The following is a 19,075-nucleotide window of genomic DNA, read 5'->3' as shown; positions in this document are numbered from 1 at the left end:
CATCCAGTCTTTCTGTTGTGTCATCTGCACCACTCAGCTTTGTGTCATATGCAGACTTGCCAAGGGTATATTTGAAATGGTAATAGAGCCAGACTCTCCCTATAACACGTTCTTTTGAGCTGGAGTATATAATATGCAAAACTATAATTCTAGTCAAAGAAGAGACAATGATCAGATACTGTTGTGAGCCACTTGCAAAGTCCCGCATTCACATGTGCTTTCAAAGATAACAAGCTTTGCTTGGTAGGATCTCTGAGTAGTGTAACTTGAAGTTGTGTATATAACAACACTATAATATTAGTATTGATTAATTTCATAATAAGAAAAAAACCCTCAGAATTAGTTCCCTGGTTCAAATCAGCTTGCCTTGAATTTTTTTTAATCAATTAAGATAGATCAATCTCAGAAACAATGTTGTTCTCTATGAAGTAATATAATTTTTCCCTCTTAAATATTCACTGTGGAGTCATAGCTCAAGGACTAGCTGGAAGTGATCTATGAAATTATTCCTCAGTTTTAATGAGAGTCAAGGCAAGATCTTTGACAGCAGTTTACCAGATCATCTCTCTTATGAGCACTGCATAAAGTTCTTTATGTATATGGTGCAGTTACAAAAGCAGTTCCCTTTAAATCAGTAGATAAGAATGCTGTGCACTTACTCTAATACATTCTATATTGTAAATGTAAGAAATAACATACAATTAAAAACAAAAGAAAAAAGGAAGAGGCAGCAGCGTTTTATAAATCTCAAAATTCTCACTTAGAAATTAATATTTTAGGGTTTAAATGTATAGGGAGTTCAGAGCACTATAAATAAAGTAGGCTTATGTCAAGTTTGAAAAGATCTTTCAAGATGATGTGCAATTTTATGGTAATAATTCTGTACTTAGTTATTGAAGATGATATTTCTCAAAATGAGATAAAAAATGAGTGGTGGACAAAAGATAACTTAATTACTGAAGGCATTTGAGCTTTGAATTGGTGTGGCTTTTGAAGGCAAGAATATTTTCACAAAGTAAGCAAAGAGGTAACAAAAATTTATAGTGTTCTGTTGATAATAAGATCAAAGTTCATTCTAGAGGAAATGTATCATCACTTACTAGTTTTCTTAAAATTAGCATATAGGGGTTTTGTTGTTTAATCTTTAATTTAAAATTATTTTAGCTATTTGTTATTATTTATTAAATACATTTTTAAAAATTTTATCTTATAATGCTTTTGACTTACAGTTATGGGTTTTAGCTTTTGTGTGACAGAAACTAGCAAAAGAATATGAATGACACTGAAACTGGACTTAGCCTAAATGCTTTCAATCAATGAGAATGCAGGATCATGGGCATTTTAATGTAGCTATTTGGGTATTTGTTGTTATTTATATAGTTCTTTTCATTATCTCCCAAATAATTTTACTGCTAAAAAGATTACTGCACAAGAAGTTAATACCACTGTTAGTAAATCCAGACTAAAAATAATATAGTCAGTGACTAATTAGAGTATACAAAACTACATGGTTTACTTTTAGTTAGATATGTTTGTGGAATTTTCTACAATTATATGATCAATAAACACTAATTTTACACTTAATTTGAAATCCAGTTGAAATTGAAGTTTTACAGTGTTTGTCGTATTGGATGGCTTAGCTGTTTATGTAAATTTTTTTTTCCTTATGCTGTACATAAATAATCTTTGGTGGATTGCTTGTCTTTGCTTCATGCTCACATCACAAATATGATTAACAAGTATTCTGCTCAGCAAATTACAGGATGCTGTTAAAATAGTTCAAGTAAATGACTCAACTTCAGAAGTGCAGCTTGCACTTATACTTTATAGTAGTAGGATTGAATAGTTAAATTGCCAGGTTACAGATAAACATGGTGCCTGATGGTATGAAATATTAGCCATACTTTTTGATCCTATATACAAAGCTTACAGTCTGTCTTGGTAACAAGCAACAAGCTCATAAACACTGAGCTGAACATGATGATCCTTGTGTGTTCCTTTCAACTCAGCATATTCTGTGATATTGCTGCACTTCACTAAATGTGCTGCACAAATATACCCTTATAGACAGGGTGTTACCCCTTGCTTGATGCGGTCCTGACTTGGGTAGGACTGAGATCTCAATTACTGCTTGACTTTTCGTGGAATACTATTCAAAGGGCAAGAAGTATTCATCAGGGACAAATGTGCCAAGAGTTTTTTGTGGATGAAATCTGGAGCATATGCACTAGCATTTGAAACAGGAATAAGGAAATATCTAAGTAAAAAGAAAAGGTGATCTGAAGAGCAAATAGGATGTGTAGTTCTTGATGTGTTTCAGACTTTTCAGTCTGGAATTTACTTAGGTGTCTGTACACTGTGGGAGTGTCCTGTTGGCTTCTACTTGAATGGCTGTACATGTGAATTGAAGGGGAAAAGGCATCAAAACTGTCAAAGACTGTACTAGTTGAATGCCATCATGCTATACTTAACAAAAAGGGAGCAGTGACTTCATCAGACTGTACTGCAGTAGGTTTCCATTTTATTTTTCTAAAGCTAGGGTATTGTAACTCATTTGTATAATTACCCTCATCAGGAAGTTTATATATGAAGTAGAAAATAAGTCCTTTAGCCCCAAAAGTGTATTTAGACTATCCAGAAAAGTCTCCTAGTCACAGGCTGTGCACTCTGCTAGGCAGAATGAATCTTTATTCTACCTAAACAACTGCATAGCAAAAAAAGGTAAAAATCAAGAGGGCAGAGAGAACAAGCAAGCAACAGCAGAACTAATGAAGAGAATATATGGCTAGGAGAATTGAAAGAAGAACTCAATTCTTCTTGAAAAGTGGTACCATTTTTGAGGCCTTTATTGAAAGAACAGTAATGATTGCTTTTTAGTGTTGTATTTGAGCAGAAGAGGCATTTGCAGCCGTTTAAGGTGCTTTTAAATGATATTCCTAGTTTCTCTTGGGACTGTATATTTACAATTATATTTCACCATTAGAAAATTACTGGTGATAATGCTGTTGCTGGTTTCGATGAGAGTTATTAAGGTGTGTAGAACAAGGAAGAGTTTAGGAATGAAAAGCAAGTGAAATTGCTAAGGAATTATCTTTAAGACTATGTAAACCAAAGTTCAGTTCCTTTATGATAGCTTGTTAGCACTATCTTCTTTTTTAACTCTGCAGTCTGCCTTCATGGTGATGCAGGACAATGGTGATATGTTAGACTTTGTAGCTTATAATAGTCATCATCAGTCGTTTCATGGCTCATAAGACAGAGTTTATTTTTTGCCAGCTGCAAAGCTGGAGTATCTTCTTCAATCCCTCTGCTATTAACTTTTATTGACCTGCTTTTATTAACCTGTTCCTGTGGTTTGGTTTTGAAGACAATTTTTAGCTCAAGTAGAAGATAAGATTTGACTACAGTCTTGCCAAAAAGCTTATCTGAACATCTTTAGAAAGAAAATGTGAGCCTTTTCTGATGGTCATGGATTATATGGTAAGTTAGGTGTAAAACACAGTTAACTTGAAATCAGTTGAAAAAAGACTGAAAAAAAAAAGTCATCATTATGTATCAGTGATGAAATAATAATGGATTATTGTTTTATCAGTCATTTTGTTCTTATTTTGAAAAGTGCTGAGATATCGGAAGAAGTTTAAAATGATGTCATAAGAGTTCTTTCAGACTGTGAGACTTGACACTCACTTTATTATGAGAGATGTCTGAGACATGGCTTGATCACACCTAGTACTTCTTTGAAGAGGACACTGCTGATTCCTGTGAACTTCTTAGTCTGTCATACAAAAGAAATATATATTCCTCTTTCTAGAAGGGAAAGCTGTCTTGAACTGGATATAATACACTACTTCTTAAATAAGGAAGATTAGTAGGAAACCCTGCCTTGAAGTGAGGCAGTATCTCTACCACCTGAAGAGACATAATTGGTGTTCGACTTACAGAATATTTGCTGCAGTTTGCTCAGTGCTTTCGGGCTGTGTTATGCAGGAGTTAACATGATTACCATTATAGCCATGTGTGAATTTAAAATCCATGCTTCCTTCAATTCTTAGACTGTAAACCTTGTAAACAGATCTGTAGGTATAACAATATTTTAAAAATAATAAAAAAGAAAACCCTTTAACGTTCACTGGTAATTTGTTGGTTTTGGGGTTGAAGTGGGGGAATGAGAGCTAAAATAATAATTGACTTAAGTTGCAGTAGTCATGACTGAGAGTTTAAGTGATAGTTGACTGATACAGTCCAGAGCAACCATTTCTGCTGGTTAGTTATAGTTTGTATTTAACACAGAGGACAAAAACCACATTAACCAAATATGTCTTCCTTCATATTTAGTTTATGACTTGTATCTGTTGAAGTTAGTGATAAAAAATTTTGTAGCTGCTTCCTTAATTCTTCAATGCCAATGCATTCAAAGATCAGAGAAACTGTATTTATTTTTGTATGCTGCAATTAAAATAGTGTTATACTAATTCAAATCAAGCCTATCAGTTCAAACACATTGGAGGCATCATAGTGCACTTGGCATCTTTTGGTTCATTGTAGGGGTTAGCCATGTCTAACAGGCAAACTCCCTCCCATCTCCAGAATCTTCATCATCTCAAGCTTAATGTGCAGTTGGAAAGTCTGCAGGTATTTGTGAAAGCACAAATGTATGGGGATGCATGTTGTATACTCAGCAAAATAAAAACTTTGAGCCCTTGCAAAGACCAGTTTTTCTGATGCCACCTCTTTCATCATTGAGATCATCCATGCCATAAAGACAGCTAATAGATAATTCTTAACACAGTGCCCACCTAATATTCTATGTTTTTTTAAGGATATTGCCATTTCAGCATTGACTGAAAATTGTTGATGTGCAAGTCTTCAGAAACAGAGATAATATGATGTAGCTGGGAACCAGTGAAATAAATCCCTGCTAATATCTGATCTCTGGTGCTAATTTCTGTTTCAAATGTAGCAGTTTTATTCACACTTACATAATTGTATGCTGCAGTTGCATTTCTGTGTATTTGTTTTGCTATTATTTAGAATAGAAATCTGAAGTAAGTTTTACCTAAATGCCGTAGTGATTCTCTTACTTTATGGCTTGACCTCAAATAGACAGCAGGTATCCCCAGAATGTAAACTCAAAGAAGGAATGAAGGGAGAATAGAGTTGTGTTTGCTACTAGTGCAGGGGTTTTTTTGTTTTGTTTGTCACAGATGTTTACAGTTAGTTTCAGTTGATTCTAGTCTCTCTCCAGCTAGTGAGGCAGAACAGCTATGATTTATCCAAAGACTTTTTAAATATTAAGCTGCTGTTGTGAAGATTTTTCTGATTAGGCAAATTTTTAAATATTACTAAATACAAAAATGGCACCAGTTCACTAGAGATACTATTTCATCATCATTATTTTAGATGTGTTTTTTTATAAATTTGCATTTCTCAAGAATGCTTGACCCATCTTGCCATAGTGTCATTGATTTCAGGTCAGTAGTCAGTGATGTGACTTACTGGAGCTTATTGTTCCTGTTGATTTTGAGAGAGAGGGGCTAATAAAAGGAGGCAGAAGCAAAATGCAGAATATGACTACAAAACAATGCTCTGAGTCAGTTTTGCTTTGAAATAGAATGGTTTGTCACAAGCGACCTGTTTCTCACACATGCTGTTATTTCATTCAGCAATAAACACATTTTCCCCACGTCATAACAAGGATTTCAAAGTGGAATGTTTTACAAACTTCTTCAGAGCTTATTTGAAATCTTTTACTTGCCACTTCTTTGGGGATGTGGTGTGTGCAAAATTGTGGTCATGCATTTATTTTTGTAGAGGGAGGGGCACAGAAAGGGTATATACAGAGTGTTACAGAAAAGAGAAGGTGTTCCATCTAAAAAAACTTAGAAACAGAGCAGAGTGGTGGCTTTTGTTGCAGGGAGCTGACTTACATTAGGTCCAGCGATCTTCCCTGACCTTCTTAACAGGCAGTTAACGTGCATAGGAACATTTGACTTTATTATCACAGCTGTAGTTCAGGAAAGCTCTTCAACAATGGACAAAATCTGCTGGTGCAGCATTAAACATCCTGTAATATAGAAAAACCTGGCAAAAACAGAAAAAATGTAGTGATTGCAATAATCAAACCTTTTATAGTCTTAAGCTGAAGACACTTTACTGAAGCTAAATTTGCACTTAGGAAAGTGTCTATCAGTAAAGAGTTAAATAAAAAGAATGTCATGCATGTGTATGTGATTCTAAATCCAGAAGTGTTACATTTCCTTTGTTGGCATTAGTTTCTGCTGAATATACAGGATATATATGGTGAAGACTAAGTCCTTCTGTTATTGGTCTGAAGTGTTTTAACAGAAGTGTGGCATGCTTGGCTGAAAAGACTGGAGGTTTTAACAGATCAAAGCCATGTATATTTTGTTCTTGCTGGATATTTTTCTGCTTATCCATTTGTGTTGTATTGACCAACTTCATTAACAGAAATTTTATCTGGAGCAAGACTTCCTTTAAGAATCACTAGTGTGTAAAGTAGTGGCACATGGTAGAATTTTGTTTTGAGTGCTTAAAGCAAAAGCTTTTGAACAATTTTTTGATTGATATTTTTTTCTTGGAGTATTAATGGCCATCTTTAGGGGTGCCTCCTTCTTCATGGCTCTTGATGAAAAATAAAATTGATACGGAGCTATTGAAATGTGCCATTTTTCTGGTCTCATGTAATTCTCTACTTGCTGCTGCTGTGAGAGATGGAGTCTTATTATAGTCAGAGGATGTAGACTAACTATTGAATATTCAGAGAAATGCAAGCATCATGAGGTATTTCTGCTAGATTGCTTTATTTTTCCTGTGTTTTTTGAGATTTTCCCCATTTTCAACCCAGCTGTTCGACAGTCAACTCCTTTAGCGGCTATACTGCAATGTACCCTTTTCTCTTGCAACTGTGGTGAGCCTTGAGATTAATGCTTCATGGGAGGGCTTGTGCTGACTTTTTACAGAGGTACTCAGTAGGAAGAGGTTTTAGGAGAGCTTGTGTTTCCTGAAGTCACCTGCAAGTCCTTTTGCTGGAAGGAAGCAGATGAGGTGTCAGCTATGCCACTTGTGCACTTCCAATTAACAGTCCTATTCTGTTTCCCATAGAGTCTGTGAAAAGAAAATGTGTTGTCCAGACTTGGGCAGAAAAGTAAAGCTTTTTAGAATATGTGATAATGAATATTTTCAGTTGCTCGTTGTTCACAGCTCTGTAATATTCATGTGAAAACATTACCTCAAGAAGGTTAATAGACAACTGCCACATCATTTTCTCTTTCTTCCCCTGCCCCTTCCTAAATTCACAGTAATAATGCAACTTTTTTCCTTTGTTTGTTTGGCTTGTTTGTTTTGGGGTTTTGTATGTTTTAATTTTCATTACCCCTTTCTTTGTAACTAAGGACAATTACTTCATAATATGAAAAGATATATCCTATCAATAGCAAACGTGTCTTCTATGTGCTGTAAAAGCATAAAAATGTAAAGCAGGAGAAGATGACATATCATTGTCTAGAATACTAGATAAATAATGCATTTGATATGATGGCAAACAAAATTGCTGGAAAAACAAGGACAGATTTGACCATAATTGAAACAGCTGTTATTTGCACTATCTGTTTTTTGCAGAAGAGTTGTTTGAACATTTGACGGCTGTAATATTATTGCCTTATATAGGTTTTGTTTTTATTATTTAGTAGGGGCTGTCTCTTTTGTTGGTATAAGTAGACTACAGCTGTTTTTGTCAGAAGTACTGAGTAGCTATGCACCTGTGTTATACAATCCTGTTTCTCTTGGCCTTTCTCTTTTAAGTGAAATCGAAGTCTTTATTGCTTTTCTTACATACTCTGCTTTTTATCAGCTGAGAGACAAAATTGAAGGCTTTTTTATTGTAGCAGACAAGCTTTGAAAACTTTATAAGTGGATTTTAATTTTCCATATATAAGGTCATATTAATGAAAAAATTACTCTCTAGTTAGAAAGTGGAACATGGAGAATGCCACCTGTATTTTGATCTCTGTTTTATTGGGTAATTACTTCCCTGTTTTCCAGTTTGAGAATTAAGGATCAAGGTGGCAATGCTTTCCTTTCACTACCAAAAGCTGGGATAGCTGGATAAAATGTCTTCTGACATTGCATTATCCTCTGTGTTGCTGCTTCAGAGAATATGGGATGCTTTGCTCAGTAGTTGCTTAAGCTGGGCAAATCCAAACCTTGGTGTTTTCATCATGAAAGGCCAAGTTGGGTCTAGCAAGATTTACTAGCACAGGCTCAGTCCCATGTGAACACAGCAATGGTATTTGTGGGGCCAGCTTGTACCTGTGAAAAGGTTAATGTCTTTCTTTGCTTTTGTGCTGCAAAGAAACTGAATTCTCTTGTGGCTGCATCTGTGGCACAGTTAACTCACACAATAGCAAATCATTCTGCTATAATTGAGAGTTGAGCAAGTCTACTTTTCATGAAACTCAATAGTTAAAATTCTGAAGTAATTGTTAGGGAGAATGAATTCAAATAAGATCCTTCTGTATTAACTTTCACTGTCTTTTTGTTACCTCTTACTCTTTGACTTCCTTCACTTAAAGAAAAACCCATCATGCCTTCCTAATCTTGCATCAGGAGTGATAAAATAGAACATCATGCATCAAAAACTTGTGGTTCTTCTCTGCTGTTGTCAACAGCAACTGTTTGACCACTTGTCATTGTGAAACTAAGCAAACACAGACAAATTGTTCTGTTTTTTCCATTATTATTGCATGTCTTCAGGTTATCCTTCTTTTGCCTTTATCATTAATTTTACAAATAGGTGTTTCTCCAGAAGAGATAGGTAACTAATTCAGCTACTGTCCATCAACACCCTCTGAACAAGGTGTATGAAAACAAGATTTCATGTGGGAGAATTGCATTAATTACTTTGTCAGAAACATAGCATGCACAGATGTGTTGGAACACTGAACTGTGTTTAAGTGTTACAACAGCTTAGTTTTCAGATTGCAAAGAATATTTTCACAGCTTTTAAGGATTGGAAACCCCTCACCCCTTCCCTTAAGGAAAGCATAAATTCTACAAAAATGGAAGTGGCCACCTAAGAATAAATTGATATTGAGGATGCCAGTAACTGCTGATTTAACCTAACCTTCATTCAGATGATTTTCTTGAAGGATCTGATTAATTATTCTCTTACGTTTGCAGGGCTAATTACAACCACATCCAGAAAACTAGATCGAGAGCAGCAGGGAGAGCACATACTGGAGGTAAATAATTTATTTAGATTGCTGAAAAACAGTGACTGTAAGTTCATTGCTCTTTTACAGAGAATTAAGTTTGGCAGGCTTGATTACTATATAAAGAATTTTTAAAAACTGGATTTCAGAAGTAATTTCCTTCTGTGTTCTTTATGCTGCAATGCAGATAACCAGTCTTATAGGTGGTTATAAAAACAGTGTGTTGAGGCTTTTTTGCTAAAAAAGAGTAAAGATACAGATTGAATGCAGGTTTTTTTTTCAATATCTCAAAACAAAGATTTACATTCAAATGGTACAAAGGCGTAATTGTTAAAAGGAGTCTGATTCCTCTTTTTATCTTCCTGTGTAATTATTGGAATAGCTATGTCAGCCTAACTTTTGCTGAGTATAGGCTTCTGCAAAAGAAGTGCAGAATGTTTTTATAATATGGAGAATACAAAAGGATGGTATATGAGTAGCACTGTTTTCTGCATAACATGTTTATCAGTCACATCAGTTGCAAGACATGCATTGTAGAGCCCAAGTTCAAGAGCATGAAACTTGTAACATAATGCTTTTATTTAACTACATTTAATTAATTGCCTGAGTTTATTTAAGAGGTTATGTCATTCTCTGTCAAACAACCTGAAAGGAAAACACATAGAGAACTTTAAGTCATCCAGTTTCACAATGTTGCTAAACAGTGTAATGGCATAGTACTTCTCCTGTAGTGAAGACTTAATATTCACAGTGATCCTTATGTCCTAAGATTTATCTGGTACATTTACTGTGCCTCTTGTTTTGGATGACAGATAAAAGACTGCAATGGTAGTTGGCCAAATTAATGTTAAAGACAGAGAAGCACCTCTAGACTTACTCAAAACTTGTGAAATCCTTAGAAAGGTGTTCCAATATGAGTGCAATGACTGCAGAGACATGGAGATGAATGTATTTATTCCCTGATAGCACAAAATATCCTTTTGCATAATTACAGTATATATGCAGCCTTCCTGGGCCTTTTGTATCCCTTTGGTGCATTGCAAGCTGGACCAAATTTTTTATCATTATTTTAATTTCTATATCAGCTTTGAAAAGAATAGTTTGTACCTAAGTAGCAATGGGGCAGAATTTCCTCTGCAATGTGTTTCTAGAAGTAAGAGTAATAAAATTAATTAAATGGCAAATCTGATTTAGTACTAGACATAATAATCCTGTAAATTTTAAAGTAATTATATAATTCTCTTTTCAAATTACCTTCTCAGATCGGGTTGTCTCAGTTTCCCAAAGCACTTCATGTCCATTATGTCTTATTTCTTGACCACTGCTATGTATATTGGTTGTAAAATTGGTAAATCATGTTTTTTACTTCTCCATATATTATACTAGGTTTTTAAAATTAGATTTATACAGTAAATAAAATGAGCTATGGATTGTTTCTGATCCTGAGGTGACATGGCCCATACGACTTTGATTGCTTACACCTAATCCCTGGAACAGGGTGACCACATCCAACTTGCCTGTTGAAAATTGTGTCTGAATTGTGTGAATTCTCAGGCTGCAGCTAAGCAACGTGTGTGTGTGCTACTTGTTCTGGGCCAAAACTTATGCCAGAGTTGTATCACACTCACTGTGTAATATTATGGACAGTTGTCTGCTAGCAGTCATGCTAATTTAAGCTTAACTTTATAACCTTAAGCTAACATGTACAGAATTCGGAAAGTTTATTTTTAGGATTACAATGTCACGTAATGGTATATAAATCCTCCTGCTTTCATCATTCTGTATAAAATAGCAGTTTAAGCTCATTGCTCTTTAGTTTGCAACATTGTTTATTGTCTGCTGGAGTAATTTATAATTCTTCGTTCTTTGTTCGAGTCCCAACTGGTTGTTTAAGTTTTAACTAAAAGTCTGTGAAGTATGTGACAGAAGAACTCTTAACTACAGAGGGATACTGACAGACAGCCTGGCTTAAAGTAGCAGTTTTCCCCTCTGTTAGTATTATGTTTACAACTCTGATAATCGGTTGGAAAGAAACCCAGAAATGCACAGAATGATGGACAGTATTATGACCCAAATGCTGAGCTAATTAATTGAGCATTGAAATGTTGACCAGATGGGTTGGTGGGTTTAATTCCTTTTTGCTATTAAATTTGATCTTTGCACTTCTGCTTACATAATAGTAACTAATATGCCCCATTTTTTATTCCCAGTTTGTGTTTTCTGAGTTCTGGTTTGCACTTTCTTATGCAGTTATTTTAGATTAGCTTCATGTTATTCTCTCATATCTTAGTATACCCTTGGTTATGTCAGTAATACTTTCAAAACTCATGTTGCATTCAAATCAAATAGATGTTTCTCAAATTTGCCTTTGTTATTTGCTTGGTTCAGGGCAATGCTAATTTTATGTTAATTGACATATTACCCATACCCCTTGTAATTTCCTCATTTGGGATATGCTTTGGTTTTCTCATTGGGTGTGGTTGGGGTTTTTTTTGTGAACTCAAAGGTGTGTGGTGGTGTTCCATTACAAGTACTAAAGGGAACAGATATTCAAATATGTGGAAATCATCCCATCTGTTAGAGATGAGCATGAATGTTTGGCATTTCATCTTGCATTTAATGTGTCAAAATATTAAGATATTAAGCTGAATATGCTTTTGAGTACCTTTTGTAAATACTCATCTAATAGCTTTTGGCAAGTGCTTTAACTGAAGTTAGGGGATAACTGTATAGTTGTTTAGGCAGTTGTAGGAAAACCTCATTTAGCAAGGAGCATTGTTGGAAGGACCATGTTTGAGTTCTAACTTGACCCTTGTTAATAAAAACAGGTAACAGTAACAGACAACGGTACTCCTGCAAAATCAACAATTGCACGAGTGATCGTGAAGGTCTTAGATGAGAATGACAACAAGCCTCAATTCTTGCAAAAATTCTACAAAATTCGGCTTCCAGAGCGTGGTAAGCCTGAGCGAGAGAGAACTGCTAGAAGAGAGCCGATCTATCGTGTTATTGCTGCAGATAAAGATGAAGGCCCCAATGCAGAGATCTCCTACAGCATTGAAGATGGTGATGAACATGGCAAATTCTTTATTGAACCAAAAACTGGAGTGGTTTCATCAAAGAAATTTTCTGCAGCAAGGGACTACGATATCCTTTCAGTGAGTGAAAATCCTGTGTATCATGAATATATAAAGTGTTCTTTTATCTGTTCATTTCTTGTTCAATAGTTGGCAGGTGAGTGACTGCAGTATCTGAAGGAAGAAAGCTTCATCAAATCCAGAAGTATTGTTTTGTGTGTTTGTTTGGTTTTTATTAAAGGATGATTTGAGATGTTTGTATTGTGTACTAAGAACTGCTGTTCTTTCCCAGAACTTGACAGATAATTTATGTGATGAGGGAACATAAACAATCAGTTTGACTCACCTTCAGGAAGAAAGCAAAATAAAAGTGAATTTATGGTAACAGTTTGTGCTGCTATCAGGTGCTGCATACTTTTTCTCCATTTGCTGCCCAGATAATGAAGGGCAAGTGGCACTTTGAGAGACACTTAACCTTTTTGGAAATATCTCACATGAGCAAACATGCTTGGAGCTTATTACTGCTTTCTATTTATGTGACATAATGATTTATGTGATCCTGTAGCCTAAAAGATGTGTCTGTTTCACAGATTAAAGCTGTAGATAATGGTCGCCCACAAAAATCTTCGACTACACGGCTTCACATAGAATGGATTCCAAAGCCCGTCCCACCCACAGAGCCTATTTATTTTGAGGAATCATTTTTTTCTTTTACGGTGATGGAAAGTGACCCAGTTGCTCACATGATTGGTGTAATAGCTGTTGAACCTCTTGGAACACCACTTTGGTTTGACATAACGGGTAAGGATGCCTTAAGGACCTTTATTATTAGAAACAAATACATAGAGTCTGAAATACTGGAGGGCTCACTGCAGCTTGGTTTTAATCACTCTTCTAAATAATGTAAGGTTTTGACATTCTTTAAATGCAGATGTGGATTTTATAAGTCAAAATTGTTTCATTTTTATCAATGCCACTCTGTATCAAAGATTAAAATTAAGTTGCAAAATATCTGCTGTGTTGCAGTTTTAAAATTGATTTCTGAATATTGTGTCACTGAAATGAAAACCAATGGAGTCAATCTCATAGACTGTATGATAGGAAAATAAATAAGAGGCTAGTTTTCTGCAAAGCAGGATAGTATGCTCAAAAAGAGATTTTACTGTTCACATGGATATCTTCTCCTCTGGGCTGCTTCTCAGTTTGCTGTCCTTTGATTCAGTACTAAAAGGAAAGCTTGCAATGTTCCTAATCCCAGCAATCTTCTTCCTGTATATATTCTTTCTACTAAATCATATCTTAACTTCTACCATTGAAAGGGGATTTCTAACCAGTAATATGACTGTATGTTGATGTCATGGTAACAAAATTAATAGTACTTTTTTGAAGTTTAGACTTAGTCACTAGACTTATGAGCACCAGTAATATACAGAGTGTTCACTGCATAGCTGATAGTAAAACCAAGTTCTGTTGTGTCTGTTGTTAGAATCAAGGAGAATGGCATAGCTTTGTTTCAAAAGAGGTGCCTTGTAGTGAACTGCTTCTAGTCCAAAGTAAACACTGTCAGTCTGTCGGATTTTTGATAGACTTATGATTCGATAGATTTATGATTTTTCTACTACATTCACAAAAGAAGGATCTTTTTCATCTCGGTTACTACTGAAAACTTTAGCTATGATTATGATGTGAAATTGCTGGGAAGAGCATATTTTAAAATATTTCTCAATAGTTTAAGTACTTTAAACATATGTTTTGCTGGTATGTATTTCCTGAGGTGTATTGAGAACAGCAACAGTTAAAAATAAAGTTTATGAAACTAACACAAGTAGCAGGAATATACAAATGCCAAATACATGAGGGTGTTTTCAAAAAATTTTCAAGCACATGCAAACAGATACAGTTCTTCCCTAAAATCATGCTTCATGCATGAACAATCTGTGATGATAGTGATAATCATTGCTAATGTGTTAAATACTTACATAGAATTTTTAAATGGTTCTTACTAATATATTCTTGAAAAGAAAACTTCCTGGCCAAATAGATTATAATTGATAAAAAATGTTGGTGTTTAGATAAACCTTGAGGTTACAGATCTGTACAAAATTCTCATAGGAGCAAAGTTCTGCATTCAAGGTATTTTGGAACTGAGGCTGCTCTTTCACTATTTTCCCAAACACACTTGGGGATATGGGAGTAGAAAAGCAGAAAGTATAAAAATAAGTGAGCAGGAAAAATGAGAAGGTATTGTGTACTCCAACTCAAATTAGGGTTATCCATCCACAATAAACAAATATCTGTAGACCAAAATGAGTCAATTAAAGGAAAGGTTAAGAAAGTGACATTGCCAGGGAAAGGTGAGTAGTTCATGGAGTTAAAAGAGAGTAGGTAGAATTTTTTTCAGAGTTTTTTTGGAGTCTGAACACAGTACAGCAGTGATGTTTTCTGGGGCCTTTTATTAACAAAATTTGTTAATTAGATTGGGGGTGTGCTTTCCTATTGTTCTTAGCATGCTTCAGTTGCTATGCACTCTGAACAGGGAGTACATCTAAATAGAATTCTGTTTGATAGTATTATTTTGATCTGCTCCTTCTAAGTATGCAGCACAGTTGGACATTTACATATTTTTATTGTATACCTAATGCATAAAATGAATGATCTTTTCCTGCTCTTTTTAGAAAGACATATACAGAAAACTCCATGGGGAAAGAGCATAACTTATCCAAGCATTGTAAAATAAACCATTTTATTTTGACGGTTTTCTTAGTAAAAGTGTTTTGGAAAATTTAGTATGTGATCATGTTGTGAAGTTATGGGCTACTCTTACAGGTGGTCACTTTACTATCCTCTTTTACTGTTTCTAATAGCATGAATGAATTTGATTGACAGCTTTCCTTTGTGTTCTGTGCTTGCTTTCCATGCTTTCTTTCTTTTTGGCTGAGCCAGGAGACAAGCTTGCTAGTGAAGTATTTTACATCTTACAGATGGCTTGTGACCTGAACTGTACAGCAGAAGGTATCTGCTGAGATCACATAATTTATTACCAGATTATGAGATCTGAAATGAAAGCGTACATTTATAAACTATTTATTTTATTAACCCTTCGGAAATCAAAGTGCTCACGGTTGCATTTGTGACAGGTTCGTTTTTGTTTTGTTTTGTCATCATTACATTTATACAGCATCAATTCTGAGCATCCAGTTTTGGCTTTGGCCAAAACTGTTGCTGTTACACTTTCAGTGTACTAGATGCAGAAGTTTGGGTTGAGTTCTGCTTCAGCGGATTACCAGATATCACTGCTACTACAAATATAGGCAAGGCCCTGGTGATTTTCTTGATAAGTAAGGGAAAAATGTTTGTTAGAGAGCTTGTCCTTGTGTCAGGAAAACTGATTGTACCAATTCATGCTCATTCACTTTACCCTTCCCTTAAAATGTAGAGAACTTCATTGAAACATCTGAGAAAATGGTTTTGCCTGCTAACTATAAAAGGAAAAACTAGATTCACCTTCTAAAACTGACACAGTGTACAAAGCCCATTGAAAAAATTAATGTACATCTGTTAAGCAAAAAGCTGCTGCCTTTCGTGATGTCCAGTTTCTCTCCATTTGAGTGATTTAGAAACTGCTGCTGGGCCAGTAAGAGGAGTTGGCTTTCAATTGAACTAGAGGAATTATGCGATGTTGGTCATTATCAAATATCTCAAATCCAGTGAAGCAGAATCTAAGCCCATCTTTCCTAAACTGATATGTTTGTCATGCAGTGGAACCTTCTAAAGGTGAAATTCTTTTTACATGTGAATGGGGGCTCATTTCAGTATTTACTGTTTTTTTCTTGGACTAAGTTCAAATTTGCAGCCTTTGAGACTTCACCCTTTCATTTCTAACCTTGGCTTTTCATAAAATGCATTTAGTGATTTGCAAAGCTTAGCATGTATAATCTTGTTAAAGGGAAAAAAAAAGATCTCAGATGATATCTGAATGCTATCTGCTATCCTTGTAACATATAATTAGAAAAACACATGCCCATAATTAGAAAAAATTGTTTAGCCATATCTAGCACTGGCTTGACCAAAATAAGAATTGATTCTTCCATTTTAGGCAGTTTATTGAGAAGTCTAAAGCAGTTGTAGTTAAATAGCAGTATTCATCATTGCTATTTGGACTTAATGGACATTGCATTCTCAGGACAGTCTGCTCCAGGTGGCAGGATGATGATCAATTAAATGTTGAAGCAACTGAGTGTAGCTATTGATCTACACAGTTATTTAACTATATTGAAAAGAGTAATTTGAAAGATTCACAAGGGAAATTAAGATAATTTGCTTCAGAAAAGGAACTTGGCTGTATTTAAACATTGGGCATTTAAGCATTTAGCACTATTCTGAATCCTGTCTATCTCAGTAAGACTGAGATAGTGAATTCCTTAGATACTCAACATTAAGATGATAATCCTTTGGAGGTGCTGCAGCTTTTTCAGCCTTATCTGTAGTCTATATATGAATATAATAATATGTACTCTGCTCTAAAAGACAAAAATTTGACTGTATGTCAAATGGGGTTTTAATGTATTTTGATAAAAAGTATGTTTTTCACTTATGAGCTGATAATCTGCCCAAAAGGAACTATTGCATTTGATGCAGTAATTCTCAATTTCCTGCTGTAGGGAATCATTACATTCCATGGATTTTTTTTTTTTTTAAAGTAGAGAATCTTGCTAATGAGAATGTCCCTGCTGACTTTCCATGAGCTGGGCAAGTCAGCTTTGTCCAAAACGACTCAGTTTTAAATATCTATTAGCAGCATATCATGTTACCAGGAAAAAAACCTATTTAAGTATTTAAACTAAATGTATGTATAAATAATATATAGTTGTATATGTATATATAGTTCCACCTTCATTAAGCATTGGAAGACAGAACATTATCACACATAAAAATGATGATGCAATAATGCATTTTATTAACTTCTTCCTCTCACAATTCCCTGAACAAGGTGGCAACTATGACAGTCGATTTGATGTGGACAAGGGCACGGGAACTATCATTGTTGCAAGACCTCTTGATGCGGAACAGAAATCAAATTACAACTTGACAGTAGAAGCAACAGATGGAACCAGATCTATTAGCACTCAGGTAATGAACTCTGGTGAAGCATTTATAAAAAGAGTATGTAGCTGGAGGGTGGGGAAGGTGTTGGGTTTTCTTCTCACCATTTTTTTAATCCTAGACAATGAACATGGTTTATTTAAATTAGGGTCTTTGTCTAAAATAGAAGTGAATTCTGTTATTCACAGAGCCATGTTGTTTGGTGGCTTAGGTGTAAAGGTAGTGTGTTACTATACTGTAGTCTGAACCAACAGCTTTTAAGTTAAAACATGTTCCTCTAGCTAAATAAATGAAAACAGAAACTAAGCCCCTGCACACCTGACTTTCTTTACAAGTCTTACTACTCATCTGAATTACTCCTCTTTACAAGCTCCCCCAAAATCACTACATAAATTGATTACTGTACTTGAAATCTAAAGACAACCATTTTAAAATTTTGTGGCTGCTTTTTCTGCACAGTGTACGTACCGAAGCAAGGCTTAGATTATAGCATCTCTTTGTATTGTCCCAAATATTTTATTTTAGTTTTGGTGAAAGTAGAGATTGTGTAGCAATCTCCAAAAAGCAGCAACCTCAGCAAACCAGTGTTTTAAAATTACCTTTTTCCTAAGGCTCTCTGATGGTGGCAATTCTTTGCAGCTGAACTAGTAAGTTCACTTAAATGTGCAGAAGCCTTTTGTGACAGTATTGTCTCATTCATAGTAAAATAGTTTATGATGTATATACCACCTGTTTTTCCCATCTAGTTTCTTTCTCTAGCCCAGAAGCTGAATATATTTGAAAGTACAGTTTAGCTGAGGTTGGTGTGAATAGAACCATGATTATAGAGGAGCTTCTCTTTTCTTCCAGATAGAAGGGAAAGGCTTTATTTACTGATTAAAGGCTGTTGGACTTGGACAGTGATGTGTGTGTATTACCTACCCCTATCATTGACCTACCCTTCAGGCACTCAAAGAGCAATAAGTGGGTTGCTGCTGTCTTTTCTGTACATAGAGATCTGTACTACAAATGCAATTTCTTCTTGTTCAGCTTCTGTGCACTGCATATGTTTTTCTGTTATCTTTTCTAATGTCTTATATGTTGTCTTCTGATTTTGGCCAGAAGAAAAGATGTTTCTTGTCAATGTTCAGGATTTTAAACAGAATCTTTATTGAGCTGACTGCATGTCTGGAGGCATGATAGGTCAAATAGAGTAAATTTGATAGTAGAAGGTGACCAAGTTTAGCAGTTTCCTTTGAGAACTGCCTTTTCCTTTAGAGGTGACAATTGTGAGTGATTTTTCCTAGACCATGAATCTTTATAGACAGCAATATGTTTCCCAGTAGGAACTTGCTGCAATCATAGCTGTGGTGCCATTGCCTCTGGTGCTGATAACCACCATTAAAAGTTTGGAGAATCCTGCTGTAAATTTATTAAATTTGCCTACTTGTAGTAAAAATATTGAGCAGATTCACTTCTAGCTATTACAGAATGCTGGATAGAAGGCAGGAATTACTTAGCACAAAAAATAGAGGACAAAACACAAATTCAGCTAAAAGTCAGAAAGACAGGAAGAGGCTTTTCCATACACACGTCCCGCCCCCCCTCCCAAAAATGCATTCAAAAATGCCATCATACAGTGTGTTTGGGGTAGCCTGGGGACTAGGCAAGGCTTAATAAGGGGCC

The 19,075-nt window shown here is 35.2% G+C and overlaps 1 protein-coding gene across 1 annotated transcript in view; it reads left to right on the top strand.

Moving 5' to 3' along the window:
* FAT1 (FAT atypical cadherin 1) overlaps positions 1-19,075 on the top strand; it is a 104,244-nt gene that overhangs the window by 44,553 nt on the left and 40,616 nt on the right. Inside the window, exons 4-7 of the mRNA XM_053975606.1 lie at positions 9,199-9,260; positions 12,059-12,388; positions 12,898-13,108; positions 17,298-17,437. Of these exons, the coding sequence (XP_053831581.1) occupies positions 9,199-9,260; positions 12,059-12,388; positions 12,898-13,108; positions 17,298-17,437 (743 nt within the window). The remainder of the gene's footprint in view (positions 1-9,198; positions 9,261-12,058; positions 12,389-12,897; positions 13,109-17,297; positions 17,438-19,075) is intronic.

Source organism: Vidua macroura, chromosome 4 (assembly GCF_024509145.1).
Source record: "Vidua macroura isolate BioBank_ID:100142 chromosome 4, ASM2450914v1, whole genome shotgun sequence".
Taxonomy (NCBI): domain Eukaryota; kingdom Metazoa; phylum Chordata; class Aves; order Passeriformes; family Viduidae; genus Vidua; species Vidua macroura.
Note: the sequence above shows the minus strand (reverse complement) of the source record. Positions and strands in the feature narration are given on the sequence as shown.